Raw genomic sequence first — 18,289 nt, forward strand, 5'->3', positions numbered from 1 at the left:
TACCCATTCACCATTGAAAGTTTCTATGAAAAGCCTTGTGAAGTGTTTGTGTGGACATACGCTTTCATTTCTCATGGATAAATACCTATGAGTTGAATGGATAGGTCATATGGTATGTGCCGCGCCAGCACAGCCTAGTGTGAACCTGAGGAGGGGCAGTGAAGGATTGAAGAAAAGACAGACAAGAGAATACAGCTGGGGCTCCGTGGATCTCCCGTGCCTGGATGAGGACACAAAAGACCCAGCCTGCAAGTCGATGCTTTATTTTATAGTCTGATTAAAACAAGGGTAGATTAACATGTATACAAATGTTCTTGTTTTGGCAACACTTGCTGCACCTCCCACAGCCCATTGGCTACTTAGGAAGGAATTAGGGAGGGCTACGAGGTCAGGCTTAACTATGCTAGGAGAGCTCTGCCCTCCAGGCTGGGACTTGTTTGTGGCCCTGCCACAGGTCAGCCCGAGGCTTGACCCTAGAGCTGCTCCCTACAATGGTAGGTTTATGTTTAATTTTTAAGAAACTGCTGACTGTTTTCCAAAATAGTTGTACCATTTTACATTCCCATCAGTAGTTTCTCTATGGGAGTTCCCCAGTTGCTCCACATTGTCACCAGTACTTGGCATGCAGTCTTTTAAACTTTAGACATTTAGTAGTGCGTAGTGGTGTTTTATATTATAGTGGTATTTCATAGTGTGGGTGCATAGTGGTTTCAATTTGCATGTCCCTAGTAACATGGAATTTGATTGCATGTTTGTGGATCTATTTCCGCAATCTCTATTGGTAAATTTTATTTTCTCTTTTATGTAGCTTTATAAGCCTTATGGGTGTTTTGTGGGGTTTTTTTGTTGTTTTTTTAAGTTTCATAGTTTTGAAGTCAGATAGTATAAGTCCTCTAATCTTCCCCCACTTCCCAAAGTTTATTTGGCTATTCTAGGTATTTGCATTTTTATATAAAATTTAAAATCAGCTGATACATTTCTTCAAAAATCTGCTGGGATTCCAATTGTCTTTTATATCCTTAACTAGAGGCCCGATGCTCAAAATTCATGCAAGAGTAGGCCTTCCTTCCCCCGGCTGCCGGCACTGGCTTCCCTCTGGCACCCGGGACCCGGGCTTTCCTTGCAGCCCTGGCTTCGTCCAAAAGGTCATCTGGAAGGACGTCTGGTCTAATTAGCATATTATGCTTTTATTATTATAGATGGTTTTCTATCTACTTGTTCTATCAATTATTGATAGTGATGAAATCTCTGACTAAATGATGTATTTATCAGTTTTTTCTTTTAGTTCTACAAGGTTTGCTTCATGTGTTTTGATGCTGTTATGAGATGCATAAACATTTTTATTGTTATATTCTCTTATGAATTGACCACTTTATTATTATGAAGTAAGTCCCTTTATCCATAGTAATGTGTTTTTTCCTTCTTGGAAATCTACTTTGCCTGGTAATATAACCTTTTGATTTTATATTGATTAGTTTTAGCACGGCATATGATTTTCATCCTTTTAACCTATATGTGTGTTTATATTTAAATCATGTTTCTTATAGGCAGTATAAAAAAGCTAGATCTATGCAATCTGGTAACCTTTGCCTTTTCATTGGGGTGTTTGAACCATTTACATTTTGTGTGATTACTGATATGATTTGACTTAAACCTACCATCTTGCTATTTGTTTTCTGTCTATTCCATCTGTTTGTTTCCTTTTTCATCTTTTTCTACTTTCTTTTGTATTAAGTATTTTTTATTATTACGTTTTCTGTGTTACCTTATTAGCTATAATTATTTTCTTTTACTTTAGAGTAGTTTGGAATTTATACTATACATTGTATCACAACCTATCTTCAAGTAATATTATATTACTTCACAAGTAGTATAAGAACTTTCAATGATATTATTTCATTTTCCCTCTGAACCATGGTGCTATTGTTATCATACGTTTTATTTGTGTATTTATTTTAAACCATACAATACAATGTTATTATTTTTGTTCAAATCATAGCTTATCTTTCAAAAAGACTTAAAAAGTAAGAAAAAATTTTTGAATATTCACTTATTTTTACCATTTCTGTTGCTCATTTCTTTGTATAGATATGGATTTCCATCTGATATGACTTTCTACCTAAGACATTTCCTTTAATATTTTTTGTAGTGCTGGCCTGATGGTTATGACTTATTTTATTTTTTCTTTGTTGAGTCTTTATTTTATCTTCATTTTAAAATATGTCTTTACTGTGTGTAGGATTCTGATTGACAGTTTTTAAAAAATATATTTTTATTGATTTCAGAGAGGAAGGAAGAGGGAGAGAAAGATAGAAACATCAATGATGAGAGAGAATCATTGATTGGCTGCCTCCTGCATGCCCCAACTGGGGATCAAGCCCACAACTGGGGATCAAGCCCACAACCGGGGCATGTGCCCTGACCTGAATTGAACTGTGTCCTCCTGGTTCATAGGTTGACACTCAACCACTAAGCCACACCAGCTGGGCATCCTTTTCTTCATTGGTGTTTGACCTGCTGTGAATTCCAGCCAGTGGTTTTATTTTTGAATTTGTGTATCATTTTAATATTTTTCATGTTTTTAATTAACATGTTCAATCTTTATCTTCTTATAAACATATGGAATATATTTATAACACCTTTTTTATGTCCTTGTCTACTAATTCTATCATCTGTGACATTACCTGGTTTTGTTTTCATTGATTGATTTTTTTGTCCTCATTATGGTTTGTATTTTCTTGCTTCTTTGCATACTTGATTTTTTTTTTTTTTTATGAGATGCCAGACATTTTGAATTTAGTGTTTGGTGATGGATATTTTTGTATTTTTATAAATACTCTTAAGCTTTGTTCTGAGGAAGTAATCCTTTCAAGGCTTGCTTTTGTTGAGTGTAATCAGAGAAGCCTTTAGTCTAGTAATTTGGCCTCACTACAGAGGAAATGCCCTCCTGAGTACTGTCCCGGATGCCCCATGAATTAGGAGATTTCCATTCTGACTGGTGGGAACATGAATTCTCTCAGGCCCAACGTGAGCTTTGAAGATTGTTCCCTTCAATTCTTTTGTGTGGATTTCTCACATGTATGAGCTGATCAGCACTCATGTGAGCACTCCAGAGGGACCCTCTGCAGACCTCTGAAGCCTCGCTCTCTGGGCAGCCCTTTCCTCCAGTGTATCTGTGGATCCCTTAACCCTCCTGGGAAGTCCAGCTTCTCCTCCACCCAGGGAGACTGCCAGGCCTACCTGGGCTCCTCTTCGTGAGCTGCTGCCTTGAAACTCTCTCCACACAGCAAGCTAGGACTATGGCAGGACTCTCCTAATTGTTTCCTATCTATAGGGAATCATTGTCCTGTGCTGACTAATATCTGATGTCTGTAAACAGTCATTTCATATATTTTGCTCAGTATTGTAGTTGTTTCACATGGAGGGATCACTTTGATGTCAAGAACCATGGAGGGTCTAAAAGTTTACCCTACGTACGAGCTAATGTTTCCTATTAGTTTCACAGATTCTGGCAAGAGACATGAGACTCCTGGGTAAGAGACAAAGGACTACTCACAGCACTGCAGACAGCATGAGCTTCATATTCTCACTGGTGTCCCTTGCCCTTCCCCACCAACCCTACAGGGTTATGTGGGGCAGCAGAGGTGGATGCTGTACACACAGTAGATTTGTGTCTCAGCTGAGAAACCTTACACTTAGGAAACCGCAATCTTACTAGGGGGCGTCTGCCAAACCTAACCAAACATTCTCTGGAGAAATAGATCACCTTTTGTTATCCTGGTCAGAAAACAGTCAACTCTTTGCACTCGAGGATATGCTATGTCTATAGTCCAAGGTTGTTTGCTATTCAAACATCCTTGAAAAGATATTCTATTGAAAAAAAGCTGAAAGAAGTTGTGCTCCACCCTGTACTGTAATAACTCAATATTGTGTCAGGTGGGTACTAGGAAGAGGGAGGGATCACTTTGTAAACTATATAAATGTCTAACCCTATGTTGTACACTGAAACTACTATATTATGTCAGTTGTGATTTAAAGAATTAGAAAACGTTAATCAGTCAATCAATTACATTAGAAAACTATTATTCTCCTTTTAGTAAAAATATAAAAGATAACTTGTGTCATTGCAACTGTTTTTTTAGGACTAACAAAGAAATTAAAATTGTCAAGCAAAGAAAGTAACATTGTGGCTTTGAATTAGGAATGACTGTTTTAGGAGGAATTTTAGAAACAAGGTACTTCTTTATCCTACGAAGCAATAACTAAGTCTTCCTTCAGCGATAGAGAAACGTCTGTGCCTGAGTGTCCTGGGTTTCCCAGAGTGTGTGCCCTCACTTTCCGTGTTGTTTTTCAGAGGGTATTGTTCCCGGACCTCCCACAGACCTCTCTGTCACGGAGGCCACCCAGAGTTACGTGGTGCTGAGCTGGAAACCCCCTGGCCAGCGTGGCCATGAGGGCATCCTGTACTTTGTGGAAAAGGTAAGACTCTGGGACCAACATTATTACCTCATGCCACTTCTGAAGACCTCTTTCAAAAGCAGAGGTTAAATTTTCATTTTGTCCTGAACTCTTTAAAACTTTATAAACTGTGAACAACCTCCACAGAAAATATATATCACACAGAACTTGGCTGGAAAGTTGAGGGGATTTCTGGACCCTAAGGCTCATCCATAGACTTCTAAGAGGTCCACGGACCCCAAATCATGATCCCTTTATGAAGAGAGATGTTCCTGAAACTGCAGATTTCCTGTATGACACTGTTTTCCGGAGACTTTCTCTGCCTCCCTTGCTCTAGTAATGACTTTTCACCTCTCTACCCCTTGTCCCTCTGCAGTAGGGAATGAGCATTAGCGAGGGTAGATGTGTGAGAGGAGTAGAAGTTAAATTACTTTCTAATGGCTGAGAGAGTTGAAGACAGAAAGTCCTCATATGCTGCCACACATTTGACCAGCACTACTCTATGTGCAGTTTGTAGGATGAGGTCAGAGATTAAAAAACAACATAACATATTGGCTAGTTCTTTCCCTCAAATATCTCACAAGTATATTGTACTTATGTTAGAAAGGGCAGCATACAATGAAGGCCTAAAATGAGTGAAATCATGAGAATTGTTTGTGAATCTATCATATACTCATACTTGAGGAGAGTTCTAGAAAGTATTTATGCCCAGAAAATGGAGAAGAGCCAATACCTGCACGGGCATTCTTTGGGGAGCTGCCCCAGCTGCAAAGGCAGGTACGTAGGAGACCCTGCCAGGCACAGGGCCGCGAGTGGAAGGAGTTCTTGGCCAACAGGATAATTGCTACCAGGAAAGAGTGTGTAAAGAGAATTTGACTAAAATGAGGTTTAACTCTTATAGATCATTGGTGGAATGTGAATTGGTCCAACCACTAGGGAAAACAATATAAAAGCTCCTTAAAAAATTAAAAATATGTCTACTGTCTATCCAGCAATCCCACTTCAGGGTATATGGAAACAGAATTTAAAGGAAGCCCCAGCCAAAGAAATCAGATACTGGCTACATTTTAAAGATAAATCCCATAGATAAGGATACTAACTTCACAAGTAGTGCTGGAGGTGACTCAATGTCTTAAGAAAATACATAGCATGGGGGTGGCAGGAGGAGGGAGATGAAGAAAACACATCAAAGCAAAATAGGATTTTGATGAGATATATGCACTTCTATGTTTATTACAGCATTATTTACAATAGCCAAGATATGGAAACAACCTAAATGCCCATCAGTGGATAAAACGATGAGTTAGTACAAATGCACAATGGAATATTATTCAGCCATGAGAAAGGAGGATATTCTCCCATTTGCAACAACGTGGATGGACTTTGAGGACATTATGCTAAGGGAGATAGGTCAGACAGAGAGCCAAGTACTGTATGATATCACTTATATGTGGACTCTAAAAAAGTAACCTGTTAAAAACAGAGAGTAATATTGTGGTTACCAGGTGATGGGAAGGGGACATAAGTGATGGTGTTTAAAGGTTCATACTTGTAACGAATAGTAAGTAAGCCATAGTGATCTAATGTACAGTATCATGAACATAGATAATAATATTGTACCATAATTATGCAATGTGATAAATATTGCTATATTGGCAACTGTATTACAATATACAAATGTATATTGTAACATGTTTTACACCTTAAATTTACACAATGTTATAAGATAAATTTATTCAATAAAAAAATAAACATAATAAATTAATTTAAAAGGTTCAAAACCCATTTGTTAGAAAAGTTTTGATTAAGATATAATTTTTAAAATGAAATAAAAATAAGTTTATTTTATATATAAGAATATTTACATTTTTATTGGCAGCTCTGCACCATTTTTTAGAACAATCAATGAAACAAGCGTTTATACTTTTTTGTATATTTTATTTATTTTTTTACAATACAGTATTTTTTTCATTTCAATGATATATTGCACTTAATATTATATATGAAAAATATTATTAACATGCAATTAATATTTTACAGTCTCTTTTTAGTGCTAAGTTTGGGGTATCTGGTATGTTTTTTGCATGCACAATGCATCTCAGTTTTTTGTTTTTTTTTTTAATTTCTTTATTGATTAAGGTATCACATATTTGTCCTCATCCCCCATTCCCATCCCAAACCCCTCCCCACGCATGCCCCCTCACCCCTGTTGTCTGTGACCACTGGTTAGGCTTATATGCATGCATACAAGTCCTTTGGTTGATATCTCCCCCTTATCCCCACCCTCCCCTACCTTCCCTCTGAGGTTTGACAGTCTGATCGATGCTTCCCTGTCTCTGGGTCTGTTTTCATTCATCAGTTTATGTTGTTCATTATTTCCCCTAGATGAGTGAGATCATGTGATGCTAGAAATACACTTATAAGAACCGAAAATGAAACAAGCAATATTGGTTATGCTGAGAGGCAAATGAATCAGTCTGTAGTGAGTTTCTTTCTGGGCTAACAGTTCTTTTGAGTCCCAATTTCAATGTCAAACAGTTCCTTATGTGTACATGTCAGCAATGATATTTCAGTTCTGGATAGTGGACAAATGGTGGTAATGCAGGTCCGACCCTCTCTGGTTTGGTCCTGGGCAACCTGCCACGACGCACAGCTGTGACTGCTAGTATGGCAAGGCGTCATCAGCGTCTTCCATCTCTGGACTGTTTCTCTTCTGTCTTCATGGCTGGAGCAGTCCTGTCAATTCCTCTCTGTTGCAGGAATCCACATGGTGTTGGAGGTGTTTTCTGAAAATATACAAACATATTCTTGACCAAAAGTTAATAAAGGAATCTTTTCTATAAATTTGACTTGGGATCCTTTTTCACTTTTTGCCCAAACGATTTTCCTTTGGCTTGTTTTGACACCATGTGTGTTTTTCATGGGTGTCTTGTGCTGCCGAGCGGTACACCTTTGGAGGTGGAAGTCCCAGGGTCCGCGGGTCTGCAGCTGGGGTAGCAGGATTTTGGCTGGAGTGGCTGCTGGGTCGCCGGGCAGTTCCAAGGCCTGTCTGGGTGGTGGTGCTGATGAGTTCCTAAAAAAGGCCCTTCTCCCCTTCAAGATGGCGTGGGCTTGGTGCTGGAGTCCCGCCGTCCGGGGAGTGCCCGCAGCCATGGTAGTCTCTCCTTGTCAAGGAGAGCCTGTCTGCCAGCCCCTGCTGCTCCTGCGAGATTTAACTTTCCCTCACTCACTCACACACACACCACGCACATCCACACACTCTCCTTTCATACCCTCACTCACTCACTTCCTCTCCCTCCTACAATACAGTATTATTAACTACAGTCACCATGTTGTACATTACCTGACATTTATTTTATAACTGGAAATTTGTATCTTTTGAACTTCTTTACCCATTTTGCACAACTCTCCACACCTATCTTCTGGCAAGCACCAGTCTGTTTTCTGTATCATTGAGCTCAGTTTTTGGGAGGGTTGTTAGGGATTGTTGTTTTTTTGTTTGCTTGTTTTTAGGTTCTACATGTGAGATCATGCCGTATTTGTCCTTGAGAGAAAATTTTATAAAATTGTGCAATAGCTTGATAACATATTATTTACTTTACAGTTTATTTTCATAGCAAAATCATAGAAAATATATTTTTTTGCAAAAATATTGTGGAGCTCAATTAATTTTCCTAAAAGCCTCTATCTTTTATCTTATGCTATTCTGATCATTTAATTTCACAACTCCAGTTAGGTCACCTTTCCTGACTATTATTATAAGAGAATAAATAAATATAGCTATAGATATATAGGTATATACAAATTATATAAAATCATAAAAGTGATATATAAACATCTTTATGGCTTTTTAATTATTTCAAATGAGTGGCTCTTGAAAAAATTGTACTGGAGCTTAAAATGCTAGGGTCTGTGGTTTCCCTTTATTAATTACTTTGATCAGGACATTTAGCTCAGCCTTTGAAGAGGATGCCTCACTTCCTTCTTATCCCTAGCAAATATTTTTTTCTTCTAATGGAGGGCAAGAATAGAATGATAAATGTTCACCTCCTGCTGTATTTAATACATACCCTCACTGAATCTGTTTGAAATGCTCCACAGAAAGAGAGTTCTGAATAAGCACTGTGACAGCAATTACCATCTTCCCTGTAGGAATCACATAGTAACAACCTAGTACTGAGGCAGTTTCTCCCCATGAGTCAGTTGGCTTCTGTTGAACATGGCATCCGGTCACATAAACTAATTTCTCCACCGAAGTCTGTAACTTCCCTAAGTTTCGGTCATCGTCATCTGATTATAACATTAAGGGAGGGGAGAAATGGATTCCTGGCCTGGGGCCACTGTCTCCGTGGAGTTTGTAGGTTTTCTCCAGGTACTTCAGTTTCCTGCCACATCTCAGAGATTCATGTGAGATGAATTGGTGTGTATGAAGTGTCCCAGTCTGAGTGAGTGTGGGGGTGTGTGAGTGGCCCTGTGACGGAACGGTGTCCTGTCCAGGGTACCTTCCTGCCTTGTGTCTTGAGCTGCCAAGACAGTGTCAGGTCGCCCACAATCCTGAACTGGAATAAGCAGGTTGGAAAAGCATTATCTTACTTGTTTTTATTAATCATTCTTAAATCTGTGTATAGCTCACATTTATTTCAGTGTTTAATATTAGATGTGCTTTAGGTCTTTATTTAGAAATTTGGTGGGTTTTTTTGTGACAGAAATATGCTGTAGAAATGTAATTCTTGTTTATATCAATTAGCCTATGATAAAATTGTTGTCATTATGCATCCTTTAGCCTAAAGTTGCAGTTTCCAAGAACCTATCGGCAGTGTTAAGTGAAGACTCGCTGTGTAGCCCGAGTAGAGAGGCTTGTACGGGCACAGGTGGCACATTCAAAAAGTCAGAGATGTTAAGGTGTTGGGGGAGCAGCACGGGTCCTGGGGCACATTCACAGAACTATCCACATGCCAGATCCTCTGAGCTGAGCCTCAGATTATTTCTGATAACGGCTTCTCATACATTGACCTCTCAAAGGGAAATGCTCCCGTGCTCTTGGTCTGTGCAAGATTCCATCTCCAGAATGTTCAGGCCCACAGCAGTGCTGCCTCTTTGGCTATCGCCATGCCTGCACTTCTCCGTGGAGCTTTTTATCTGGGATTTGCATGAACATAAAGCACTTGCCTGTCATGGCCACAGGCTTAACATCCCTTACAGCATGTCCCTAAGCCCTGAAGTGGTTGAAAATGAGGGGTTTATTAGCAAGGGAATCGGATGAATCGGTCTCTAGGGCTCCCAGTCTCCCTATCCTACTGTGGTCTTTTCCTCGGGTGTCTTATGTCTTGAGCTCTTCCTCTCATTCCCCTGTCAAAATCTAGTCATGTCAGAGACAGGGACAGCCTCACTGAATAGCTCTGTTTCTACCAGCAGGAAAGTTGCTCAGGACCAGGCACTGTTTATAGCACTGCACGCCTGTCAACCCACTTAATCCTTATGGTAACCCTCAGAGGGAAATACTTTTATTTTCATCATGCTTATTTTGTAGGTGAGGAAATTGAGGCACCCATGGGGTAGAGAATTGACCCAAGGTCACACAGTTAGTAAGAAGCAGAGCTAGATTTGAACCCCACAGTCTGACAGGTTCATATACACCCAACTATTACACATTGCTACTTTAAAACCTTCCCAAGCCGAAGTCCTCCCCTCAGGAAAACTTTGATAATCACACAACACTACCCCCACAACGCCTATTTCAGAGCATAGTTTAGACCCACAGGTTGAGAACCGCTAGCAGGGTCGCATAAGACCATCGGAAAACACAGATATTTACATTACGATTCATAACAGTAGCAAAATTACAGTTATGAAGTAGCTACGAAAATAATTTTATGGTTGGGGTCACCACAACATGAAGAACTGTATTAAAGGGTCATGGCATTAGAAAGGTTGAGAACCACTGGTTTAGAGGATTGAAGAATGACAATGGTGAATAAAGCTCTTAGCACAGTGAAAGGCAGCTATTATTTTTATTGTGAAAGTATAATGACTGATAATTGCTTCTGTGTTCCCCAGGGGAGAGTATGTCAAAATGAGTGAAAACCATAAACTAATGGATTAAAAGTATGGGAGAATTTTATTCCTCAGTGGGCAGCAGATGGACTGTTTAAGGGGAGTTTACACTCTCTGCCCTCCCACACACAAATGACATTATCATGGAAGGCACTGCAAGGATTTTAGAGGTTACCTTGTCAACTCAAGTAACAAGAAATAGATAAATAGCACTGAGATGCCCTGCCTAGAGTTCCCATTTATTCCTGCTGTGCTTTCAATGGGTCTCACTGTTCTGGCTGCAGTGTGACATGGAAACAGAGAACTGGCAGCGGGTGAACACAGAGCTCCCTGTGAAGTCTCCCCGTTTCGCTCTGTTCGACTTGACTGAGGGGAAATCCTACCGGTTCCGTGTCCGCTGTTCTAATTCAGCAGGAGTTGGTGAGCCCTCAGAAGCAACGGAAGTGACTGTGGTTGGGGACAAACTTGGTAAGTGTAGAGCTTGGTTGAACAACTATAAACTTATTTATTTTACTTCAATTCAAGAGAAAATTCCAAAGCAAAAATTTTATTAGGATATATATATACACATCATATTTACTAGTATACATATTATAAAGTAAAAGTGGTGACATCTTTCTTTTATAAATTTAATTGATGACTATATTTGATGGATACATTTTTAAATTTATTATTATGTATTATCAAATTTTGCAAGTAAATTTCTTCAGGAGTTTCAACAGTATTGATAATGTATTTTTTCTGGAGTGGGTTGGTGTGTTCCTGGGTATTTGGTTTATCATTATTTTCTCAACCTAATATATTTATTAGTTTTAACAATCCTTCCTATATAATAAAAGGGTAATATGCAAATTGACTGAACAGCGGAATGACTGGTCACTGTGACGTGCACTGACCACCAGGGGGCAGATGATCAATGTAAGAGCTGCTCCCTGGTGGTCAGTCAGCCACAAGCTGGGCTGACAGCTGGTGAGCCCAGTGGCAGTGGCGGGATCCTCTCCCGTCTCCATGTTAGGCCATCAGTCGGACATCCCCCGAGGGCTCCCAGAATGCTAAAGGGCGAAGGCTGGGCTGAGGAATCCCCCCCCACCCAGTGCAGGGCCTCTAGTATATTATAAAATAAAGCAACCATTTATGTGATATGATTAGTTATATAAAATTTATGTGTGTGTTTGTTCATATGTGTTAAGAATGAATTTTTAAAAATCACCTTGAGTTCAACATTATTTTTCTCTTTTCTCAGATATCCCCAAGGCTCCAGGCAACATCATCCCAAGCAGAAACACAGACACATCAGTGGTAGTTTCATGGGAGGAATCCAAAGATGCTAAGGAGCTGGTCGGCTACTACATAGAGTCCAGTGTTGTTGGCTCTGGCAAGTGGGAGCCCTGCAACAACAACCCGGTGAAGGGCCCACGGTAACTGCACTGTGTGTGCGTGTGTGTGGTCAGGGGGTGGGGACCTCTGACTAGAGCTACAGAGGCTGTGAAGAGGAAGTACAGCCATGGACCCCACAGCAGCAAAAACGTTCAATGGAGGGATTTTTAAAAATAGTTCAATACTTCCTTATACCTTATAATTTTTATTGAGTTTATTATGGGTGACATTGGTTAACAAAACCATAAAAGTTTCAAGTGTACAACTCAATAAAAGATCATTTGCATACTGCGTTGTGTGCCCATCACCCAAAGAAAAGTCCCTTTCTGTCCCCATTTATCCCCTCTTCGCACTTGTCCACCAATACCCACCCCCCTTTCCCTGTGGCTATCACCATATTGTTGTCTGTGCCTATGTGTTATATATATTATTTTCTTTTTGCTAAACCCCTTCACCTCCTTTTCATCTACCACTTACCCCCCCACACACACACACAGCCTGCAGCCTACTCTATACATCTATGCCTCTGCTTCCACCCTGTTTGTTAAAATATTTTTGTTCATTAGATTACACATGTAAGTGAGATTATATGGTATTTGTCTTTCTCTGACTGGCTTATTTTACTTAGTATAATACTTTACAGGTCCATCCATGCTGTCACAAAAGGTAAGATTACCTTTTTTTTACAGCTGAGTAGTATTCCATTATGTAAATGTACCACTGCTTTTTTAAAAAAATCCTCACTCGAGGATATTTTTCCTATTGATTTCTAGAAGGGAAGGAGGAGGGGGAAGAAAGAGAGAAACATCCATGTGAGAGAGACACATCGATTGGTTGCCTCCTGCACACACCCCTACAAGGGCTGATAAATCTGCAACCTAGGTATGTGCCCTTGACTGGGAATCAAACCCAAGACGCTTTGGTCCACAGGTCGATGCTTTAGTCATTGAGCCAAACCAGCCAGGGCTACCACTGCTTTTTTATCTACTCATCTACTGATGGACACCTGGGCTGTTTCCAGATCTTGGTTATTGTAAATAATGCTACAGTGAACACAGGGTTGCATATATTTTTTCTAGTTAGTGTTTTAGGTTTCTTCAAATGTATTCCCAGAAGTAGAATCACTGGGTCAAAAGGCAGTTCCATTTTTAATGTTTTGAGGAAACTCCATGTTGTTTTCCATAGTGGCTACAGCATTCTGCATTCCCACCAGCAGTTGTACTAGGGTTCTCTTTCCCCCACATCCTCTCCAACACTTGTTTGTTGATTTATTGATGATAGCCATTCTGACAGGAGTGAGATGATATCTCATTGTGGTTTTAATTTGCATTTCTCTGATGCTTTGTGAGGTTGAGCATCTATTCATATGTCTATGGACCATCTGTATGTCCTCTTTGGAAAAGTTCTTTATAAATTTTGAATACTAAACACTTTTCAAATGTATCATTGGCAAATATGTTCTCCTTCTCAGTTTGTTGATAGTTTCTTTTGCTGTGTAAAAGCTTTTTAATTAGATGTAGTCCTATTTGTTTATTTTTTGTCTCCCTTGCCTGAGGAGATATAGCAGAAAAAATATTGCTGAGAGATAGCTGAGATTTTACTACCTATGTTTTCTTCTAGGATTTTTATAGTTTTGCAACTTATATTTAAATCTTTAATCCATTTTGAGTTTATTCTTGTGTATGTTGTAAATTGGTGGTTTAGTTTCATTTTTTTGCACGTATCTGTCCAATTTTCCCAGTGCCATTTATTGAATAGACTGTCTTTACCCCTTTGTATATTCCTCCCTCCTTTGTCAAATATTAATTGACCATAAAGTGTGGGTTTATTTTTGGACTCTCTGTTCTATCCCATTGATCTGTATGCTTGTTCCATACTGTTTTTATATGGACTTGTAGTATAGTTTGATATCAGGTAGCATGATACCTCCAACTTTGTTTTTCTTTCTCCAGATTGATTGCTAAGGCTATTCGGGGTTTTTTGTGGTCTATATATATTTTTTGGAATATTTGTTCTAGATTCATGAGATATGCCATTGGTATTTTAATAGGAATTGTGTTGAATCTGCTCTAGGTAGTATGGACATTTTAATGATGTTAATTCTTCCAATCCATAAATAAGGTATATGCTTCCGCTTATTTGTATCTTATTCCATTTCTTTCTTCATTATCCTATAATTTCAATTAGGGAGATTGAAAAAAAATACTGTACTTTAAATGTCCAAATGAATTTAAAATTGAATATTTCTACTATAATATATTTGATAAAAGGCTTACTTGTTATATTAAACACTTAGAAATACTTAATGCCAGCTATGATAAGAGTTCAATTAGTCTTTTCTGATTCTTTCCTTTATGCTATTAGCCTTTTTTACCCCTCTGTTCTTGTCTTTAGTAGCCAATGTTATACTAGATTCTAGGCATCTAATAGGCTCTAGCTAACACAAATTACCCAGGTATTTTAAAGGAACAGAAGAAAACATCAAACTCTGACCATCAACATGATTACACTCAGTGCTAATGAGACATAAATAACCAAACCAAGGACACTCAGAGTATTTTACCAACGTTTTGCTTCTAATGTGAGGATGGTTATTTTTCTTGCTCTCAAATAATTTATCAACCAGCTTTACACGTTGATGATGCATTCTGGCCTGGACCCAGAATCTGGGCCTCCTTTGATTTAGGGCCAATCTGAGAGGAGAGTTCCACCCACAAAACTGTCAGACAGGCTTGTTAGGCAGCTCCTTCTTTGACCACTTACTTCTAAGTCCAAGGACGCCCCCACCGGTTGAGTTGCTTCTTTTCTAAAATTTGAGAGAATAGAGACAAACCAATTAATGGGAGAAGGCAATGTGTTTTACAAGAGATTCATTGCGCTTGTTTGCTCATTTCACTTTTACTCCGCATTCCCAGCATTTTCCTGGGACTATTTAGAAACATTCATGGAGGAAAGCCTGCCTTTCCAGAAACTGACGGGAGCTTCTCAAGGACGGGCACCATCTTTCATTCGTCATTGTATCCACAACACCCAGCTTCGTGTCTGGAACACTGACATGCTCAATAAATATTTGCTGAACTGAGCTGACCTAAGGGGTGGCCTAAATTTAGGATTGGTGTAAATCATAGCCGCCTTTGTTAACTTATTTCAACATGCAAATAGTAATAGAGTCCTTAGCAGACCTGTTATTTCCTCTGGTTTCAGTCCTTAGAATGGATTAAAATGTTACAGTGATTCATGAAACAGCTTTTTATAACCATAATAGCTATTTAAGAGTGAGGTTGTTTTGTGTGAAACTGCCCATGAATTCACACCTTGTTATTGAATTTTTATATCTAACTGGCAATTCTGGAGCCAATTTTTCACCTTGACTTTCAAATTCAAGTAAAATTTCTCAAGTAATTGTACCTTCCCTGGCATGCAGAAAGACAGGGAATAGGCCTCAGTGATGAGGAGCCACCTATGCTTATGACTGTAAGTATGCACCTGAAATAACCATTAATAATATTATTTATGCCACCTATTATTTATTAAATGCCTCCTATATGCAGGCCCTGTAATAGGTACTTTAAATACTTTATGGACAATATTTACACAAAATTATTATGTAGATATAATTATCCCCATTTTACTGATGAGCACACAGAGGCTTAGAAAGGTTAAGGGACTTAATGCAGGGGAATACCAGGACTCCTCATTGTTTGACAGAGTTTAGAAAATTGCCTTAACTGCCTTCTTTTCTAAAGCACATGTTACCTGCATCTCTCTACATCTTTTTCTTCCTTTTAAAAAATGAACCGTGCCCTAGACAGTTTGGCTCAGTGGATAGAGAGTGTCAGCCTGCAAACCAAAGGATCCTGGGTTCGAATCCTATCAGGGGCTTGTACCTTGGTTGCATGCTTCTCCCTGGCCCAGGCCCTGGGTGGGGCTCGTTCAGGAGGCAACCTATCGATGTGTTTCTCTCACATTGATGTTTCTCTCTGTCTTTCCCTCTCCCACCCTCTTAAAAGACCAATGGAAAAATATCCTTAAGTGAGGATTAACAACAACAACAAAAAATGAATTCTTTTCATAAAGCCAGATCATTCGTTAAGTTAACAATCATCTTCTCTAATTTTCCTCCTAGGAAAGTTTTTTGAAACTTCCTTTCCTTTCAGATTTACGTGCCATGGATTGGCGACTGGTCAAAGTTATATTTTCCGGGTCAGAGCAGTTAATGCAGCTGGACTTAGTGAATATTCACAGGACTCAGAAGCAATTGAAGTAAAAGCTGCTATTGGTAAGTTCCTTGTGCATAACTTTGCTAAGGAAAAAATGATTTTTTCTAAGTTATAAAGGTGGATACCACCCTTTCCAGAAATTGTTTAAAGCTTCTAATATTGCTCCATGATTCCACCTTCAAATGATCATTTTCTCTGACTCCAGGTGACAGCTAACCTTCTATAGCTGTCATTTTACAGATCTTCACCACTTATCCAGATTCTGTGCATCTGTAGCCTTTTCATCTTCACAAGTCCAAGTTTCCTCAGATATTTCCCATTGTGGGAACTCCATTCTAACTTCGTGCTCATCATGGGAATGTGAAGGGTCATCCAATTCCATGAAGTGGTATATCACCCATAACACAGATCATCTTGTACCTAAAAGCCATTTCATCTGCAACACAGCCTGGCTTATTTTCACTAACAGCACATTAGCATGCCTTTTATAAACTCTTCTAACATTCCTGCAAAGACACATGTGGTGGCTTAATCATGTTTCATCTCTGCTTGCAAAGTAACCAACAGAATAAAACCAGTAACAAAGTAATTCTATGTGTGTACACGATGTACCTCGCAATCTTAGATGCCATGGGGAATGGACCCTGAAATTTCAGAGCAATCAAAATGAAATTTGTCATATAGTAACACATTTAAAGAGAAAGATCATTAAATATCATTTGTCTTCAGTTAGTGTTCCATATTACTTTTTAATATTCCTTGTAATATGGATAATAGTGAACATGTTGCTTTGAGGTTGAGAGGTACAGACCATTAATATTTCACTAATGTGCGTCATTCTGTTATAAAATCAGGATCTTTAATGTTACGTCTCTTGTGTACTTTATGGTTCTTTCCCCCCATTCTGTTGAATAATACGACATATCTTCCAAGAAATATCTGAGATTTGCTTTCTCTTGTGTATACTTGGGTTCTGCAAATCCAAAATTGTTCCTGTTCTGTCTGTAGTTTTTTGTTCTCATTTCTTCTTTTTCCAAAATATGGAGAATTGAAATATTTCCTTGGTGTACATTATGTGAAATGTATGCTCTCCATATTTCTGACAAATCCAAGTGACTTCTGTTAAACCGAGATTGTTTTTGTTCTGTCTGTGATCCTAATGTTTTTCTCTTTGTTCTATTAAGTAAAAGCAGTTTACACTGTGTCTGGGCTTAAAGTGTTTTTGTTGTTATCTGGCGATTGTAGGGGGAGGAGTGTCTCCAGATGTGTGGCCTGAACTGAATGATGCACCTGGTGGACTAACAGACTCCAGGGGAGGCATGCATGAAACCTCCCAGCCAGCCTTTAAGAAAGATGCTTTACTTGATAGCAAACTTAGCAAACCTTCACTCCCCAGTAGCTCTCACAACCTGGGCCAAAAAGAAGTGAGTAAAGTAAGTGAAACAGTTCAGGAAGAGCTTGCCCCACCACCACAGAAAGCAGCTCTTAAGGGGAAAAGTAAGTCTGATGATCCAAAAAAGAAGAAGAATATAGGTGAGAGTTCAAAGAGTAAAAATGTTCCATCTGTCTCCATCAGCGTCCTCATCTCTCATTGTCTAGATCACATTCTTCCATCTGTGTTCACTTTCATCCATGTTTATTCTTAATTTTATGTTTTCAGCTATTTATTTGCAATACTTTTATAATCTTTTATGGGTTTGCTTTTAAACATAATTCATTGTGCTTAATGATAATAGCATATTTAAAGTAATTTGGTTATACAGTCCTTTTAGGTTTCTGAGGCAGATACACCCCTGGCCTCATTTTGCTAAGGGAGTTAGAGATGAGAGCAGGAAGGATTTGATCATCATAGCTTTGTGAGGTTCTTTGCAACAGTCTTACTTTGTACATGCATAGGAAAAGGATTTCACAAAGAAGGGAGATTTTACCAGGATCAGAGTTATCAACTTCTGTTGCTCATCCGCAGGTTTTCAAATTACCCTTCACATTTAACTAAAATAAGTAAAAGTAACATTACTCTTTGAATTTCCATGAACAGTTTAACAGGGTATTATAATCACACCAGAGGCCCAGTGCACAAATTTGTACACCAGTGGGGTCCCTCAGCCTGGCCTGCAGAATCGGGCCAAAACTGGCTCTCCGACATCCCCTGAGGGGTCCCGGATTGCGAGAGGGTGCAG

At 39.0% G+C, this 18,289-nt stretch overlaps 1 protein-coding gene across 3 annotated transcripts in view; it reads left to right on the forward strand.

Annotated features, from left to right (window-relative positions):
* Nucleotides 1-18,289, forward strand: part of MYOM1 (myomesin 1) — a 153,414-nt gene that overhangs the window by 86,219 nt on the left and 48,906 nt on the right. For 2 of the 3 annotated variants that reach the window (XM_080685528.1, XM_080685529.1), the window contains exons 14-17: nt 4,355-4,479; nt 10,797-10,980; nt 11,756-11,930; nt 16,047-16,168. In XM_080685528.1, coding sequence (XP_080541654.1) covers nt 4,355-4,479; nt 10,797-10,980; nt 11,756-11,930; nt 16,047-16,168 — 606 coding nt within the window. Of the gene's footprint in view, nt 1-4,354; nt 4,480-10,796; nt 10,981-11,755; nt 11,931-16,046; nt 16,169-17,354; nt 17,643-18,289 lie in introns of all 3 variants that reach the window. The other variant, XM_080685527.1, reaches the window with a different exon arrangement.

This window comes from Plecotus auritus (assembly GCF_963455305.1).
Source record: "Plecotus auritus genome assembly, chromosome: 8".
Classification (NCBI taxonomy): Eukaryota; Metazoa; Chordata; class Mammalia; order Chiroptera; family Vespertilionidae; genus Plecotus; species Plecotus auritus.